At 39.8% G+C, this 18,526-nt stretch overlaps 2 protein-coding genes across 5 annotated transcripts; one reads left to right on the plus strand and one right to left on the minus strand.

Annotated features, from left to right (window-relative positions):
- The first annotated feature begins 3,380 nt into the window (after nt 1-3,380).
- Nucleotides 3,381-15,028, plus strand: LOC126603148 (transcriptional corepressor LEUNIG-like). 4 transcript variants are annotated; one of them, XM_050269892.1, is made up of 18 exons: nt 3,381-3,626; nt 4,519-4,616; nt 4,718-4,827; nt 4,937-5,263; nt 5,356-5,444; nt 5,558-5,645; nt 5,734-5,800; nt 6,174-6,223; nt 6,328-6,621; nt 6,728-6,919; nt 12,381-12,620; nt 12,849-12,966; nt 13,098-13,207; nt 13,362-13,511; nt 13,715-13,870; nt 13,979-14,095; nt 14,369-14,575; nt 14,680-15,028. In XM_050269892.1, the coding sequence occupies exons 1-18, from the start codon at nt 3,589-3,591 to the stop codon at nt 14,821-14,823; spliced, it is 2,595 nt and encodes an 864-aa protein (XP_050125849.1). In that variant the 5' UTR covers nt 3,381-3,588; the 3' UTR covers nt 14,824-15,028. The 4 variants fall into 4 exon arrangements, with proteins under 4 accessions (XP_050125849.1, XP_050125852.1, XP_050125853.1 ...); XM_050269895.1 differs by having other exon boundaries at nt 6,746-6,919; XM_050269896.1 differs by having other exon boundaries at nt 6,755-6,919.
- On the minus strand, nt 14,928-17,106 carry LOC126602698 (gibberellin 3-beta-dioxygenase 3-like). The gene is made up of 2 exons (XM_050269598.1): nt 16,619-17,106; nt 14,928-15,748 (listed from the first exon to the last, which is right to left on the minus strand). The coding sequence occupies exons 1-2, from the start codon at nt 17,104-17,106 to the stop codon at nt 15,124-15,126; spliced, it is 1,113 nt and encodes a 370-aa protein (XP_050125555.1). The 3' UTR covers nt 14,928-15,123.
- Nucleotides 17,107-18,526: the final 1,420 nt, after the last annotated feature.

Raw genomic sequence — 18,526 nt, forward strand, 5'->3', positions numbered from 1 at the left:
CATTTGGTTATCTGTCTTCACCGAACATCCTGGAGAGGCAAAGTATCACTTTGTCAACATAACTATTTTTACACCATCCATCTATTAGCAAATTGTAGGTTACAATTGAGGGAACAAGACCCTTCATCACCATCTAATCCAAAAGAGATCCGGCTTCTGAAACTCTTTACCAATATGTTATAAGAAACTACATGCATAGGATTGCACACAATAAAGATTGAACTACATGCATAGGATTGCAAAGAAGACAAATTGAACAAAAGAAATTGAACAACAAACTCGTCAAGTCTCACCCTAGTTACATTGACATTTTGACCGAATGCTAAAATCTCATCCTTATTTGACATAAAATCAACGGATGCTAAAAACATGATAACCAAACACATAATGAACCCCACATTTAGATCATCTTTCCTTGCAAACGGAAACAAAAAAATTAGGTCAAGTTTTTAAAAGACTTCTTCATAAAATATTTCAACAAAACACATAGCACGTTTGGTTGTGGAACACCACCGTGCAATGCCTTGGCCACCTCAGGCACAGCAAGTCATGGACATATTCATGTAAACTTGTTAAAAAAATAAAAGAAAACATCAATTTGATATCCTAATAAACCCTAGACCATAAACCCACACCAAACCATAAAGCACGAAAAACGTCTTTGACGCCTATTCGACATCAAATTAAAAGAAAACATCAATTCGATATCCAACAACAAGTTTCCATTCAAAATTCAAAAATTATATGGACCCCAAAACCATCTTTGTGGATTCCAGTTGATCTTTTTGACAATCAAAAGTAGAAAATATTTCAACAAAACACCAAACCATAAACCCACATGCATATTCAACAATAGGGTTTCAAATTCTGATAAACCCTGGACTAGAAAACCCTAACCCTAGAACAAGATTACAATATCCAAACAAGAAAAATCCAAAGAAAACATGTGCAAGGTGAAAAGTTTTACCTTCAAGCTACTTTGTTTTTGGAGCAGAAGGCGCCGCCGTCTCTGGAGAGGAGAGTGGCACACAAAGTCGCTCAAAATTTCTAGGGTTGAGGTGAGATTTCCCATGCTCTTTGCTATTTATAGGTCTTACCTTAAAATCCTCCAAAATCCACCAATTCACAAATTCCTTCAAATTCAATTCGTTTTCCAATACACCTAATTTTGTAGAGACTTTGAAAAATCACAATTAAATACACCTATATTTCTAGAGACTTTTAAAAAGTGTGTATAATTCTCAATTGAATACACCTAAAGTTTTATGAAGTCTTTTAAATATCTAATTGAATACCCCTAAAATTATTAATACCCTGAAACCGTCTCAGAATCTCAATTGAATACATCCCCTTAATTGGTTTATGAGGAATTTCTTCTAATTTAATCTAAAATTATTCATTTACTTCAAATATTTTACTTTTCTTTTGTCAATTTACGTATATAAATACATTTAAAACGTATAAATCATGCATAGTATGCCGTGATTCAAAAAATATATTCTGCATAAATATGAGCGTGTGCATGAAGACTAGTAGTAAATTAATCAAAAAATGAAGGAATAAAGGGTCATGAATGATAATATAAAAGATTTTTTTGCCGGGGGGGGGTTGGGGGTTGGTTGCGTGGGTTAAAAAAAAAAAAGAGAATGGGATTGGAATTTTGCCAACACCCTATCTTTGACTTTTTGTGACCCTTTGGCAGCAAAATCTGCAAAAACCTGTCCAACTTTTTTTATTCTTTTCTCTGGCACCATTGAAGACAATTGGCAGGTAGTATGTTTAGAATGATCATCACACACGGATGATACATAATATATTTTTATATAAGTGATGAAATTTTTTATTTTTTAAATTTTTTAACACACATATTATACTATTTATATAATGATATATAATGTACTACTTCGTGGTCTGATCGTACCAAACAGTCTCTCTTGCATTGTGATGTGATATGATATGGATGCTTTAACAGCCACAGATTTCAAAAGGGTGAGGTATCACTCCAAACTTATTCTCATCTCTTTGACCTATTTGTGTGTAGTGTACTACTATTTGGAGGAGAAATGCTAATGGACCATCTGAGATTTTTCTTGGACTCTTTTATTATTTCGCAGGTTAGCTTTAATTTAAGGGTGTTTTAATGAAATAATTTTAATATTGTTTATTTTTAACAAAAATGAAATTTTTATTTTAAAAAGTCATTTATAGTATTATTCACTTACAACACATTTTTATCCTTTTAATTAAAATTCAAAGTTTTTTAAGTCATTTTCATTAATTTTTCTTTAATTTAAACTATTTGCTAAACAGTATTTTTTGAGTAAGCTAGATATAATTTTCTAACTTGGAGAAGGAATGGCTGACCTTGGGATGTTTATGAGGTCAGTTGATAATTTTTTAATTTGTTAATTGAGTTATTATTTTCGGTGGCGTTGTGTTTTTCTACGTGGCATAAGGAATCTAACTTTATTATCTAAATGCTACATCCCTTTGAGATGCTCTTATGTTATCATACCATTATAGAACGACTTTTTAGCTAAAATGATCATTGAGATTTGCATAACACATCACTTTGATGTCTGAGATTCAAAATCAATAGAAATGGTCCCTAAGATTGTCCATCATCCATTATTTTGGTCATTCCGTTAAAAACTCCTTTAGGTATTCCTGAGCTCTTGGCCGGAAGTTTGGGCAATTTTCAATACTTCGTAACTCAATCGTTTCTTAACCAAATTCGATCCATAATATATCAAAAGGAAGATAGGAAAGTGTAGAATAAGATTATACTTATTTGAAAGCCCAATGGTTGCCGGAGATGGACGGAAAATAACTTGAAAGGTGACTGGTTCACGGGAAAACTGGAAAACTTGTCGGAAACTGGGTAAATTTTAAACGTTCATAACTTCTTCAATACTCAACGAAATCGAGTGATTTAAAATTAAAATCACACTTCTTAACAAGACAAAGAGAATGATACATTTCTTGACTGCTAATTCGCCGTGGTTTAGCCGGAAAACGTCCAGCTAAAATAGTGCTAGTGGTCCAAAAAATTCATTTGTAAAAGTTCAAACTTGGTGGTTCAAAATATCAAAATTAATATCACTTAGTACTACGATCTAATGATTTTCTTCTTTCTTTATAAATGAGAAGTTTTAGATTCGATTATTGCTAAAAGGGAATTTGAACGATATTATTGCTAGTCTATTACACGGGTAAGCCCACCCCCTCTTCATTGATGTTGATAATATCTTTGATAAAAAAAAATATCAACATTAATAATATACAAAATGATAAATAAAGAAATTATATAAAAAAGAGGAAGAAGCCAGAAAAACCAGAAAAAAATGGAAATCATTATTTTAGTATCGACTTAGTGAGGAGGTTATCGTCTTCGTTCAACATACCTTTATACGCTTTTTAAGAGCGAGAAAGATAGAATATAAAAAAACAACAAAAAAAAAAAAACTCATCTGCTTCCGTATAACAGAGAAAAGACGGAGGCTCCGACATTCTACTTCATCATCATCTGCTAAGTGTCCAAAGTTTCGGATTTTCCTGCAGATTAGACTTGCTGCGAATTTCTTAATCATGTCTCAGAGCCAGAACAGTTGGGAAGCTGATAAAATGTAAGTAATTTTGCACCGTAAAATTTTCATTTCTCTTAATGTTAGGTCTCAAATTTTCTGGGTTTTTCCTTGTTCTTACTGCCATGGCAGCAGCTTTAACTTTGGGTGGTTTGAGTGAGTTTTTGGTTGTAGGGTTTTGGTGGGTTCTATTGTTTTCTTATCTTTTTCAAATGGGTATTTTATGGTTTTTTTGGTTTTGCCATTTGGGTTTGTTTCACTTGTGTTCTTTCATTTTTTTAACATAATTAACCGTTCTTTCTTTTAAAGATTGAATCTTTGCTGTTGGGTTGTTGTTAATTTGTGTTTTTCATGTTTTGGTGACCTTAATATGTACTGGGTTGTTTGATTTTTACATGTTTTTGGAAGCTATGTCGAGATATCTTCCATGTTTATGTGTGTGATAAGGGTGTCTTCTTGTTGTTGATAATTCCCAATGTTCTCGTGCTCCGGAAAAGAAGGGGAAAAGAGGGAGGAATTTAACTTTTCTTCTATGAGGACATTGGGGATCCAAAAAGTTGCTTTTCTTACATTTTCTTAGCAGTAAATAAAGCACCATGTCTTTTGATGCTGTGGATTTTCTTAAAACAACTTCAAAATTTTGTTTCACGTGTTTGATTCAGTTAATTCTAGGAACTAAATAATTCGCTTCAACTAAACCTGACACTATAAAGATAATTAGTGAGAAGATTTGAGTTTTCGGGCTCGAAGATTTTCACTTTTAATAGTTCCATTCATTTTCTTGGCACCGGATTGGTGGATTAGCGTTGTGTCGGATGTTATGTTTTTGCATTTTTGTACCTTCTGCCAAAGTTATTTTCTGCAGATTCTCAAATATTAAAGTTTTTTTTGGATTTCTGACATGTGGTAACCTTCTAATCTGTTTGGATCACAGGTTGGATGTGTATATATATGATTACCTTATGAAGAGAAAATTACATGCTTCTGCAAAGGCATTTCAAGCTGAAGGAAAAGTTGCTACGGATCCTGTAGGTGAGAATATACTTAAATCTGCCGAAGAAAAGAGATTCAGTGTTATCTGTGAATTTATATCTGAATTTAATCAAATTTCTTTGATTTTACGGTTGCTCCAGCTATTGATGCACCTGGCGGCTTTCTTTTCGAATGGTGGTCTGTCTTTTGGGACATATTCATTGCTAGGACGAATGAGAAGCACTCAGAAGCAGCTGCATCTTACATTGAGGTGTGAACTTATATTTGACTTCAGTCCTAGCTCTATTGTTCGTAACATAGATGGTATTTTTTGAATTTCTCCATTTTCAGTTGTTTCTCTGTTTGTCTGGATGTGTTAGACTCAAGCGATAAAGGCTAGGGAGCAGCATCAGAAGCCTCAGCAGCAAGAGCAAATACAAATGCAGCAGTTTAGATTACAGAGACATGCTCAGCAGCAGCAGCAGCAGCGACAGCAGCAGCAGCAGCAGCAGCAACAGCAGCAACAGCAACAGCAACAGCAACAGCAGCAGCAGCTTCGAGATGGGACCCAGCTTCATAATGGCACTTCTAATGATTCTCTTTTGAGGCAGAACCCTGCAACTGCAAATTCTATGGCAACAAAAATGTACGAGGAGAGATTAAAGCTTCCAACTCAGAGGGATGCTATGGACGATGCAGCTATCAAGGTAATGAGTTTTGCCATATATTCCGAGGGACTTTCTTTCTATCTTATATTCATTTAATCTAGTTACAACCTCACAATACAAACACCATGCAGCAAAGGTTAGGAGACAATATGAGTCAGCTTTTGGATCCCAATCATGCCTCGATGATGAAAGCAACTACAGCAGGTGGCCAGCCTCCTGGGTATTTCTCTTAAGATTCCATAGTTATCATGACTCAGCTTTACGGCGTAACACATGCTCTTTCCTAGCAATTGATACTTTAAATAATATGAAAGTGGTTGAACTCCTTTACAGTCAAATGCTGCATGGTACACCTGGTGGTGTGTTGGGGAATCTTCAACAACCTCACAGTCGGAGTCAGCAACTTCCTGGTTCTTCACAGGTGATTATCATCAGTGATCTGTTTCTTTGTTTGTTTATCCCTACAATTTGATTTTCTTATTTTGGGCATGTTTTCTATGATGAAACAGGACATAAAGAGTGAGATGATGAATCCCAGAGCTGTTGCTCCAGAAGGATCATTGATTGGTGCTCACGGTACTGAATCTACTGATTGATGTTATTTCTTTTCATCTGCTAGAATGTGGGCTGGTTTTTAGATATGAAACTTGGGCAGTTAAATAAGAACACTAGTACAATTTCTTGTGTATCGATAGCTCATTGGATTTATTAAGGCAAGTGTTTTGGTCAGGATCCCTTGTCTTGTAACGAAAGGGACTCATATTATAGATGCCAATACCAAATTGAGTCATAAAATATCATCAATTTGGACTCATATTTAATTAGAATTGAAAATGCAATTCTCATTTCAGAGTCTGTTGCATATTTCATTGCTCGTTTATGTGTTGAAATCATTACTCATATTTGTATTGGATTCTTCTCTTACCAATGATTCATATTTTCATATTAGGATCAAATCAAGGCAGTAACAATTTGACTCTGAAAGGATGGCCTTTAACGGTAGAACTGAATACCCTTCCACTCTATATGATTGTAATGTATTTTTTCTGTGTGTTTCTTTCAAATTAGATAAGTGGTTTTCTGATAGAGTTCCACCTTTTTAGGGATTTGATCGGCTTCGATCTGGGATTCTTCAGCAGCAAAATCCTTTGATGCAGTCCCCGCAACCCTATAATCAACTTCTGCAACAGCAGCAACTTATGCTGGCACAACAAAATTTACCTTCTCCATCTTCCAATGACTTGGACAGTAGAAGGATGAGAATGCTTCTCAACAATCGAAGTATGGTTCTTGGGAAGGATGGTCAATTAAGTTCTGTTGATGTACCTAATGCTGGATCACCAGTGCAAGTTGGTTGCCCGGTCTTACCTCGTGGAGATGCTGACATGCTTATGAAGGTATCATTTCCTTCGTCTACACTGGATTTTTTGGAAACTCATAATTTTAGCTATTATCACTAGATCTTGTCAACTTCATGCTTCCTGTATGTATTTCCTTATATAGCCAGCTTATCAGTTACAGCAACAGCAGATGCAAAGCAACAATCAACAGCAGCAGCAGTATTTGCAGCATCTGCTTTCAAGTCAGCACTCTCATAATTCAAGCCAACACCTCCAGCAGCATGAAAAAATTATGGGTTCTGGTGGCATGGCACCAGATGGTAGCATGCCTAACACCTTTCAAGGGAATGATCAGGTTTTCTATTACTGCCCATCAAATTTTTGTCTTCTGTAGCAATGCCTTTTTCTTATCTCTCTCGCTTCAACAAAAGAAAATTCAAAGAACTTAGCGAAGAAGGCTTTGGTGTATTTAACACAATACGTTGAAATGAAGGAAAGCTTATTTATTGATATCCCCGATAAGCTACAAATATGTACATATACATGAGTCAAAATAAACACACAAGAGGGAGCCTTCACAAAGGTTGCTTAGGAGAAGTCTCAGCAGTCGGTAGAGTCCCAGAAAGAGAAGGCACCGGAGGAGGATCATTTGGAGCCTCAGTACTGGACAGAACCCTAGAAGGAGGAGGCATCAGAGGTTGATCATTTGGAGCTTCATTACGCGGTACAGCCCCAGAAGACGAAGGCAATAAATGCCTTTGGAACAAACCCACAAATCTCTGATGATCAAGTAAAACCTGACCATCAGTTTCCTTCATCTGGTCAAGCTTCCTCTTCATGTTTGTAGCATAGTCATGTGCGAGCCGGTGCAACTGTTTATTCTCATGCTTGAGCCCTCTAATCTCCTGTTTGAGACTCATCACTTCAGCCGCCAATGATTCAACTTGGCGGGTTCGAGCAAATAGGCGTTGGGCCATATTAGACACAGAACCTGCACACTGAACACTGAGAGCCAGCGAATCCTTAACAGCTAACTCATCAGACCGTTTGGAAAGTAGTCTGTTATCTTTGGGAGTGAGAAGGTTCCTGGCCACCACCGCAGCGGCCATATCATTCTTCATCACGGAATCCCCAACGGTAAGAGGACCAGTAGGGGAGACGAAGGATGGGCGCCATATGTTGTCTGGAGAAGGCGGGGCTGCCTCTTCAACAAGGTTCAAGTCAAAACGACGGTCGGAGGGGCCAGACATTTTCAAAGGTGTTGAAGAGAGAAGAGGTCGGACAAATCAAGATCTTAGAAGTGCAAGAATGAAGCTTCTACTGGTGGAGATTCAAGTGTGCTTTGGAACTTAATGCCAACCCTTATAAAAATCTGCACTCGACGGAGCTTCAGAAATCGAAGAGGCGTTTGCTTTCTCAAAAGCTGGGCTGCTTAGAGATCACGAGGGTTGATCTCAGAAATCGAAAAGGCGTTTGCTTTCTCAAAAGTTGGGCTGCTCAAAGACCACGAAGGCTGATCTCAGAAATCGAAGAGGCGCTCGCTTTCTCAAAAGCTGGGCTCCCCAGAGACCACGAGGGCCGATCTCAGAAATCGAAGAGGCACCTACTTTTCCAGCCTTGTCAGCACCTGTCACACGCACACTCAGCTTTGCGGAAATTATGGGCATTCTGTCGAAGACTTCTGGGGAAGTAGAAAACACATGAATCTTACTGTTCAATCACCCACTTCCCACACGCAACAATAGCTCATGGGTACCACAGAAAACTTTGCCAAAGTTCTCTGCCAAAGTTGAGCACGTGAAGCTTGCAGCTCCCACTACATCGCTCTGACCAAGAAGGGTAAAAGAATAGCAAAGAAACAGCACTAACAAAGTTTAGACCCATAAATTTTGAAGGTCTAGCTACCATATTATTACCCACAAGGGTAAAGGAACAGTACCACTGCTGGATAATTGGAAAGTCCCTGTGTGTCAACCTCTGTGCTTCGTGGCAAGGTAGACTAGCAAACATGCCCAACCTTTACTCACATTCGAGAAAACACTCCCAATAAGATTGCTTGCTCCAAAATCGAAGAGGCACCGTCCTCCGAATCTCGAGAGCCAGACTCCCAACATGACTACTTTCTTAAAAATCAAAGAGAGGGTAAAGGAACAGTACCATTGCTGGATAATTGGAAAGTCCCTGTGTGTCAACCTCTGTGCTTCGTGGCAAGGTAGACTAGCAAACATGCCCAACCTTTACTCACATTCGAGAAAACACTCCCAATAAGATTGCTTGCTCCAAAATCGAAGAGGCACCGTCCTCCGAATCTCGAGAGCCAGACTCCCAACATGACTACTTTCTTAAAAATCAAAGAGAGGGTAAAGGAACAGTACCATTGCTGGATAATTGGAAAGTCCCTGTGTGTTAACCTCTGTGCTTCGTGGCAAGGTAGACTAGCAAACATGCCCAACCTTTACTCACATTCGAGAAAACACTCCCAACAAGATTGCTTGCTCCAAAATCGAAGAGGCACCGCCCTCCGAATCTCGAGAGCCAGACTCCCAACATGATTACTTTCTCAAAAATCGAAGAGACACTGCTCCCCGAATCTTTGAGAGCCAGACCCCCAGCATGATTGCTTTCTCAAAAATCGTTGAGGCATCGTTCTCCGAATCAATCGAAGAGGCGCTCGCTTTCTCAAAAGCTGGGCTGCTCAGAGACCACGAGGGCCGATCTCAGAAATCGAAGAGGCACCTACTTTTCTAGCCTTGTCAGCACCTGTCACACGCACACTCAGCTTTGCAGAAATTATGGGCATTCTGTCGAAGACTTCTGGTGAAGTAGAAAGCACATGAATCTTACTGTTCAATCACCCACTTCCCACACGCAACAATAGCTCATGGGTACCACAGATAACTTTGCCAAAGTTCTCTGCCAAAGTTGAGCACGTGAAGCTTGCAGCTCCCACTACATCGCTCTGACCAAGAAAGGTAAAAGAATAGCAAAGAAACAGCACTAACAAAGTTTAGACACATAAATTTTGAAGGTCTAGCTACCATATTATTACCCACAAGGGTAAAGGAACAGTACCACTGCTGGATAATTGGAAAGTCCCTGTGTGTCAACCTCTGTGCTTCGTGGCAAGGTAGACTAGCAAACATGACCAACCTTTACTCACATTCGAGAAAACACTCCCAACAAGATTGCTTGCTCCAAAATCGAAGAGGCACCGTCCTCCGAATCTCGAGAGCCAGACTCCCAACATGATTACTTTCTCAAAATCGAAGAGAGGGTAAAGGAACAGTACCATTGCTGGATAATTGGAAAGTCCCTGTGTGTCAACCTTTGTGCTTCGTGGCAAGGTAGACTAGCAAACATGCCCAACCTTTACTCACATTCGAGACAACACTCCCAACAAGATTGCTTGCTCCAAAATCGAAGAGGCACCGCCCTCTGAATCTCGAGAGCCAGACTCCCAACATGATTACTTCCTCAAAAATCGAAGAGACACTGCTCTCCGAATCTCGAGAGCCAGACCCCCAGCATGATTGCTTTCTCAAAAATCGAAGAGGCATCGTTCTCCGAATCTCGAGAGCCAGATACCACATACCACTTTTTCAAAGTGCTCTGACAGAGTTAAAACATGTGAAACTGGCAGCTCCCACTACCGTGCTATGACCAAGCAGGGTAAAGGAATAGCATTACTACTTGTTAGGGAGACTTCTATATATGTCGACCTCCATCCCCAACGGACAGGCAGACCTGCAAAAATGCTCAACCCTTCATCATATCTGAGAGGGCACTCCCAACGAAGCCTTTCGAAATATTCAGCTTTCTTTCCCCCCGATAATACCTCTGCAAACAAGCTATACTAGAGCAAGAATATCTCATATCATCAGGGTTAAAAGCAAGAGTATCCCATATCATGCTTTTTCCCTGTCTTTTCCTTTGGCCTTGTTTTTACCTGCAAGACAAGGAGAAAGAGAGCAATCAGTCAGCACTTGGAATCAAGCTTCCAGCCAAGAACTGACTGCCTGGAACCCCTTACCTGATTACTTACCTGGCATTGCTCTCGAGTACTCATCTTCAACATCTTATGTTTCCAGGGAAGATTCCGCATTTGCTTGAGGAACAGATAGGGCAAGTGCGAAGGATACAAGGAAGCATGTGGAGACAAGCGTAACAGCACACGTGCCGATACATCCATTTCTCTGTCAAAAGCAAAAGTATCCCATATCAGCAGGGTGGAACGTACTCTAGATTTGATGGACTTGTTTTGACCCTCAAATTCTTCAGTCGGCCTTATACTCTGGAGGAAACTAGAAAACCCTCCAGCTCAGTTCAAGAATAAGCCTGTGGAAAGTTACTTCTTCAAAAGCAAAAGTATCTCATATCATCTCTTCTCATTTTTCTTCTCTTTATCCTTCATGCTGCTGCAAGATGGGGAGAAGGTGAACAATCAGTCGGAGCTCTGATTGCTTACCTTGTCTGTCACCTCTTTCAGCAGACCCCCTAGCTCGGCGACTTGGGGGACTCCTACTACATGGTTTGTATCGCGCTTGACCAAGCCTGAAACTACAAGTAAGCTTCAAGTGAAATTGATACATTACCTTGTGCATCTCCACCAGTTAAAGATACCACCCCTGGATGGAGGAAGAGTACTTTCAGAGAAGATGCCACATCTACCTATGAGACAGATAAGGCAAGTTAAGACGACTCCACACTCCGATACTTAGAAGTTTCGTGATTACGAGATCATTCTCCCACAATATTTCCTAATGTCATTTGTACTAAATCATTCACTTGTACTCACTAAAGGAGAGCTTGAACCTATGTACTTGTGTAAACCCTTCACAATTAATGAGAACTCTTCTATTTCGTGGACGTAGCCAATATGGGTGAACCACGTACATCTTGTGTTTGCTTTCCTATCTCTATCCATTTATATACTTATCCATACTAATGACCGGAGCAATCTAGCGAAAATCACAAAAAGCGACCGTTTTCGCTACCTAGGATCTATCTTGCAAGAGAACGGAGAATTAGATGGAGATCTCAACCATAGAATACGAGCTGGATGGATGAAGTGTAAGAATGCATCCGGCGTGTTGTGTGACCGTCGTAGGCCACTGAAGCTCAAGGGAAAATTTTATAGGACGGCAATAAGGCCAGTGATGTTGTATGGCACAGAATGTTGGGCGGTGAAGCATCAACACGTACACAAAATGGGTGTAGCGGAGATGAGGATGCTTCGTGGGATGTGTGGGCACACGAGAAAGGATAAGATTGGGAATGAGGATATCCGAGGTAAAGTAGGAGTAGCCGAAATTGTAGGAAAGATGAGAGAAAATCGGCTCCGGTGATTTGGACATGTGCAAAGAAGGCCGAATGACGCTCCGGTTCGAAGATGTGACTACGGGACAGAGGTTCAGGGCCGAAGGGGTAGAGGAAGACCTAGGAAAACTTTGGAAGAGACTCTAAGAAAAGACTTAGAGTACTTGGATCTAACGGAGGACATGACACAAAACCGAGCGCAATGGCGTTCTAGGATTCATATAGCCGACCCCACTTAGTGGGAAAAGGCTTTGTTGTTGTTGTTGTTGTTGTCTCTTTTTCTTTTTTTCTTTTTTTCCAACTTGATCATTGCAGTAAAAACGTACTACAAATTTATCGTGTACTAACTTTCCATTCTACATAACTGGTTTTTTAGTACTAAACTCAAATTTCATCATATTTCTAGAGCCAACTGTTTTGTGATCTGTATATTTCGTTGTAAACTTGATTAGTGTTGAATACTGCTATATGAGGTTCTGACTTAGTTTTCCTTGTTCAAGGCTTCAAAGAATCAACTTGGGCGAAAGAGAAAGCAGCCAGTGTCATCTTCGGGTCCTGCCAATAGTTCAGGGACAGTTAACACCACGGGACCATCTCCCAGTTCACCTTCAACACCTTCTACTCACACAGCGGATGGCGTGTCTATGCCGACTTTACCCCCTAATGGTGGTTCGTCGAAGTCTGTACTTATGTTTGGCTCTGATGGCTTGGGCTCAATTGCATCAGCACCAAATAAATTGGTTAGAAACTTGTCATTATTTTATCTAACTTTGTATTGATTGCATTTGGGATGACTTGTATTACCCTAAATCACTTGTAGTGGGTACAACATGCTCGTAGAGACTTGCCTCATGTGATTTTCTTATTATGGTTAAATGTGCCCTTTGCGAGAAAGCATATAGTGCTTACTTATCAGGGGTTGTTTCTAGGACTACATTGGCAGTCAGTAACTGAGCTATATATTGCAGACTGATGTAGACCGTTTTGTGGATGATGGATCTTTGGAGGATAATGTTGAATCGTTCTTATCGCATGATGATGCTGACCCTAGAGGTAGAGTTGCTCGGTGTTCAGATGTTGGCAAAGGTATGATGAATCCCGACTTTCATATTGGTCCTAACTTGTTAACCTCGTTAATTTTCTCAGAAGATGTATATCTTGGTTTATTTATACTAGAAATATAACAAAAGGCTTTCTACATCTTCTTGATGAAATAGGCTTCAGTTTTACGGAAGTCCAGCTTATTCCTGCAAGTAAAAATAAAGTTGAATGTTGCCACTTCTCTTCAGATGGAAAATCACTTGCCACTGGTGGGCATGACCGAAAGGTAAGCCTAGGCAGATCAAAGTTTAATATAGGTTTTAGGGGCATGACTGGCCTAAAATGATATCTGCTCTTTTGAAAAAAAAACTTGTTACCAATATGAATAGTTGAAAGAAACACAAAATACTCAGGATTACTTTGATTATTTTATGATGCAGGCTGTATTGTGGTGCACTGAAACCTATAGTGTCAAGTCCACACTTGAAGAGCATTCTCAATGGATAACTGACGTTCGCTTTAGTCCTAGCATGTCAAGGCTTGCTACATCTTCTGCAGATAAAACCGTCCGGGTTTGGGATGCTGATAATGTGAGTCGATGTATGCATTTCTTAGGTTCATGGCATGTAGTGTATGCTACCATGATGATTTTATGTTTAATATGAAAAGAGTATAATGAGAACTTGAAACCGACATGGTAACAGCTTGTCATGAACACGAAATTGCAATCTGGAAAACCTGGCAAACGACCTATTGTTCCATGCAATTGATGATTTGATTTGATTTCCTGTAGCCTGGATATTCACTTCGTAATTTTGTGGGACATTCTGCCACTGTTGTGTCAGTGGACTTCCATCCCAGTAAAGAGGACCTTCTCTGCTCTTGTGATAACAACAGTGAGATGCGGTACTGGAGTATCAAGAATGGTAGTTGTGCTGGAGTTTTCAAGGTATACAACACGGTGTTAATTTGTCTACTCTGTATAGGGAGTACCAGAATTCTGTTTTTTCATTTAGTCAACCTATTTGTATTTAATAATGTTACACTACTTTTTCAGGGTGGTGCAACTCAGATGAGGTTTCAACCTCGTTTTGGAAGAAACCTTGCTGCTGCAGCAGATAATTTTGTATCAATCTTGGATGTTGAGACACAAGTTTGCAGGCTTAAATTACAGGTTTCTTATTGACTTTCCGTTACATTTTAATAGTTTTACTATTGATTTGAAATCGTTAGAAATGGGTAGTGGTGGTGGTGTCCACATTTTTGGGGTCGAATGAAATGCACGTACAAACAAGATTACTGTCTTTTACCTGGACGCTTTTTCTTGACAAGTCCAATTAATATATGAATCAAAATCTTACGACTACGTTCCGTGGTTTCTTAAAATTTCGTAACCATCATGTCATCATGAACGCGTTGTGATTTGTTTCTTGCGGTATTCATGTAGGGACATAAAAGCCATGTGCATTCTGTGTGCTGGGATCCTTCTGGCGAGTATCTAGCATCAGTGAGTGACGATTTGGTTCGAGTGTGGACAGTTGGTTCCAGCTGCAAAGGGGAATTGATTCACGAGTTGAGCTGTTCCGGCAACAAATTCAAAACGTGTGTGTTCCATCCGACTTATCCTGCATTGTTGGTGATTGGCTGTTATGAGGTAAGTCATAACTGCTCTCTACGTTTTGTTATGCTGATGCCTTTCTCTCATCGAAGATGCTAAGCGGGTTTTAATTTTGATGTGAAATTGGTGCGCGAAATCAGACTTTGGAGCTTTGGAACATGGCCGAGAACAAGACAATGACTCTGCACGCTCATGACAAGCTAGTGTCTTCTCTGGCGGTGTCAAATGCTACGGGGCTAGTTGCTTCGGCCAGCCACGACAAGTGCGTCAAGCTCTGGAAGTGACATGGTGGTATCTTTTCCTCACCGCATCTTGAAGGAGTCGGCATTTAGATGCCTTAGTTGTTTATATGTTTACTGTGCACGAAAGAAGTGACATGCTAGCGAACTGATAGAAGAATTTTGTTGCGTCGAGCCTAACTGCCATGTCAAAACAAACTCGATCGAAAGAATCTCCTTCTTCAACTTAAAAAGGGGCTTACAACGTAAATATATTTCGGCCAGACGAAGCGTAAATGAAGGCGTCTTAAAGATTGCCCAGGTTGTGAGTTATGATATTCCAAACCTGCCATTTCATATCAGCATCTATGTACAATTGGGCCATTGGCCGAAGGCAAAATCATCAGATGTACGCTGGTACAGCTTCTGGGCATCTGTCCGGATTACTTCAAGCGCCTGGTCGAAATGCGTTGCTTTGTAATCGAGGTACTCCTTCCATGTTACCGGCTGATAGAGTGGATGATTGTGGTCAATCAACGGCGATATCTTCACGTCCATCGGCGGGCCATAGAAGTACGCCATCGAGATGCGATGGTGTACTTCGTTGACAACCGCACGATGCGCCGCACTTTTGAATTGTCCGTTCGACAGTATGTGCATTAAATCACCGACATTGACTACAAGGGCGCCGGGGATCGGGTGCGCCGGCACCCACCGGATCCCGTCCACAAGGACTTGGAGGCCGCTTATGCTGCTTTGGTTTAGCAAAGTGAGCAATGAGGAGTCCGTGTGAGGAGCGAGACCCATTGCCCGGGTCGGGTCTGGGCAGACCGGGTAGGAGTTCAGTTGAAGCACGGTCTGTGGCCTGCTGCTATTTTTGGGCTTAAGCCACTTCACATCTTCGTAGTTCAGGCCCAATGATCCAAGCATGAGCCCAATTAATTTTAGGGCTAGGCCCTTCATCTCCTTTTGGTACTCTTCCATTGCATCGCTGCATGAACATCGATGAGATGATTAAATTGATGCAAATATTATGATGACCAATAACACAAATCTGTACTAAAATGGTTGTTTTCAATCTGAACCGTTAATAAATGAACTTTTGTTTAATTGTATGTAATTCAGATTGACATTCCGATACCATAAAAATGTTTATTGTCGAGTGAAAGAACTTAACTGCAAATTCCGTGTTCGTAAATACAAGATCACAAACTGATACATACACTCAAGCGACTTGGTAAAATCACAAAAAGAAAAGTTTATGTTAAAGTAACAAATTGTTATTTGTATGTAAAAAACCAATGATCCTCAACCAAATATTTTTCAAAATAATTTTTTTTTTTAAATTGTTTTGAGCACAACCCCAAAAAAGAAAAGAAGTCCGTTCTTGTTATTGAGAGATTTTCAGTGTGATCGGAACAAGAAGCGGTACACTATATATCCTTATACGGTTGGAGAGAGATTTTTTTTTCAAGTGTCGTTCTAATTGTAATATGACATATAGTGTACTACTCCATTTATTTATATATATATAAATATCACTCTAATTGTAAAATAACATATGGCCTACTACTCTATTTTTCGGTGACACTGAAAATCTCTCCATGTTATGGGTCTGGACTCTGGATCATGAGCAAACGGACTACGTGAAGAACAAGGCAGATGGTGTATGTACCAGTACGGACACGCGTACGCTAAGCTTAGTTCTAAACCACTCATATTCCACCACGTCATATTTGAAACGTGCTCCTCAATCCATCGAGTCATCGACCATAAGGATTAAGGAACATAATCTAATTAAAGAGAAACGATACTAAAGTGACAAGCAGGTCGTGCATTATTTATGCTTTTGTGCACGTACCAGAAGTTGGCATGGTGACGTGGCCAAAGTTGAAGAGCATGTTCCGCCGGAGACCCCATGATGGTGAAGCCCTCTGACCACATCAGCTTCGGGAAGTTCTTCGAAATGCGGGCCAACCCGTACCCGGTTACTCCCTCGGGTGATCGGAGGGCCCGGAGCTTTTGGTCTCTCGGGAGAGCGAATAAGCGACGGGTTTGGAACTCGGCTTCTTTCATGAGGTGCATGGGAATGCCGTGGTTGGTGACTTGGAAGACACCCCATTTCTCGCATGCACGGCGTATGAGAGAGGCGGCGTTCGAATCGAATAGGTCAATGACGGGTACGCAGACTAAAGACGGAGTATTATAAGGTGTTGGAATCTCAACCTCCTTCGTATGAGTCCAGACGTGGGAATCGGGTAGGGCATGAACGGATTCGAAATCGAGTGGGATAATGTGGGAGAGGTTGATAGGGTTTGTTTTGAAGGATTCTGAGATTGATGAGTTCATGTTCATCATATGAGAGAGAGAGAGAGAGAGAGAGAGAGAGAGTTTTTGTACGGATATGAACTAGAAGAGAGAGCGGTTGACCAAACAGTTTCTTATTTTGTCGGTTTTCTGGGCAGATTTTGGAGGTGTAATAAACTGAATTAAAAGGGGTTCAGTTTCAGATATATAATTTCTCTCCTCGTAGAGGGTGCGGCATGCGTGCATGTAGGTCCAACAGGGATTTTGATCCTCTAAGTTCCGTTGAATTTTCATTTAACGGCCATAATTATTATAACTTTAAAGGGATCTCTTATTTGTAACTGTTGGATTTGATTATATTAGATAAAAATCCAACGGTTCACAATGCTTGATCAGGAGGATCCTCTCTATTAGCTCAGGAGAGGATCCAAATCCGTCCAACAGGATCCTCTCCGGATCTTTTTAATGAAAATTTAAATTCATTCGGAGTGATAATATGTAAAGTGATGACCATTATCACCGTTTGAGAATGATGAGCAAAAAGAAACCCTATCATTGTACGAAGATAATGATGAGCAAAAAGAAACCCTATCATTGTACGAAGATAATGATATCATCGTACGAAGGTTAGTTGGGAATTTAATGATGACGTTTGACTTTGAAACAACATGCCTCGTAATACTTTTATCAGTGGCCCAAATTTCTAATCTTTCCTGGATTTTTCCCTCTTTGAGAAAGAAAATGTTGAAAAATGAGTGGCCTAAAGTTCCTACAACGCACAAATCCAGTAAGTCGTACTGCACTGCACTTGTGAGGTTAAAAAAAAGTCCCATACATGCCCCCTTCATTCTCCACGGACATGAACATAGACAAGGATTGTCTGCCCTTTCACTTTCGGTGCTCTTTCGTACCCTATTGTTTTGTATGGTCATGGTTAAGTCACGTTTATATTTTATATTATTTTTTTATAGAGATAATAAGACAAAAATGAATAGTAATATAAAATGTTGACGTGGCTTAACTGTGACCACATAAACAGAAGGGCACGGGAGGGCACTGGAAGTGGGAGGGTAGACAATCCTTGTCCCATGAACATATCACTATATGTCATGTTTACCATGCTTCCGGACGTACGATATATCAAATCGTTTACAAGTGTCCATAACCCGAGAAAAATTATTTAGATTCTGACAAATACTAAAAAATCACTAACCAATACCATGAAACTCGTTAAATACTATGAAAAAAATATGAAACAAATGAAAGTTTTTTTTTAATTTACTTTAGCCATTAGTTTTAAATTTGGACTGTTAAATTTTTTTTTTTACCGTTGAATTTTATCAATGAATTTATAAATATAAAACTAAATAAAATATACATATATGGTGGGCCAGCCTCACTAATCCTAGGCTAAATTTGGCTTCCATTTGAGTTTTAGGTTTTAAACCACACTTTAACCTTG

Source organism: Malus sylvestris, chromosome 15 (assembly GCF_916048215.2).
Source record: "Malus sylvestris chromosome 15, drMalSylv7.2, whole genome shotgun sequence".
NCBI lineage: Eukaryota > Viridiplantae > Streptophyta > Magnoliopsida > Rosales > Rosaceae > Malus > Malus sylvestris.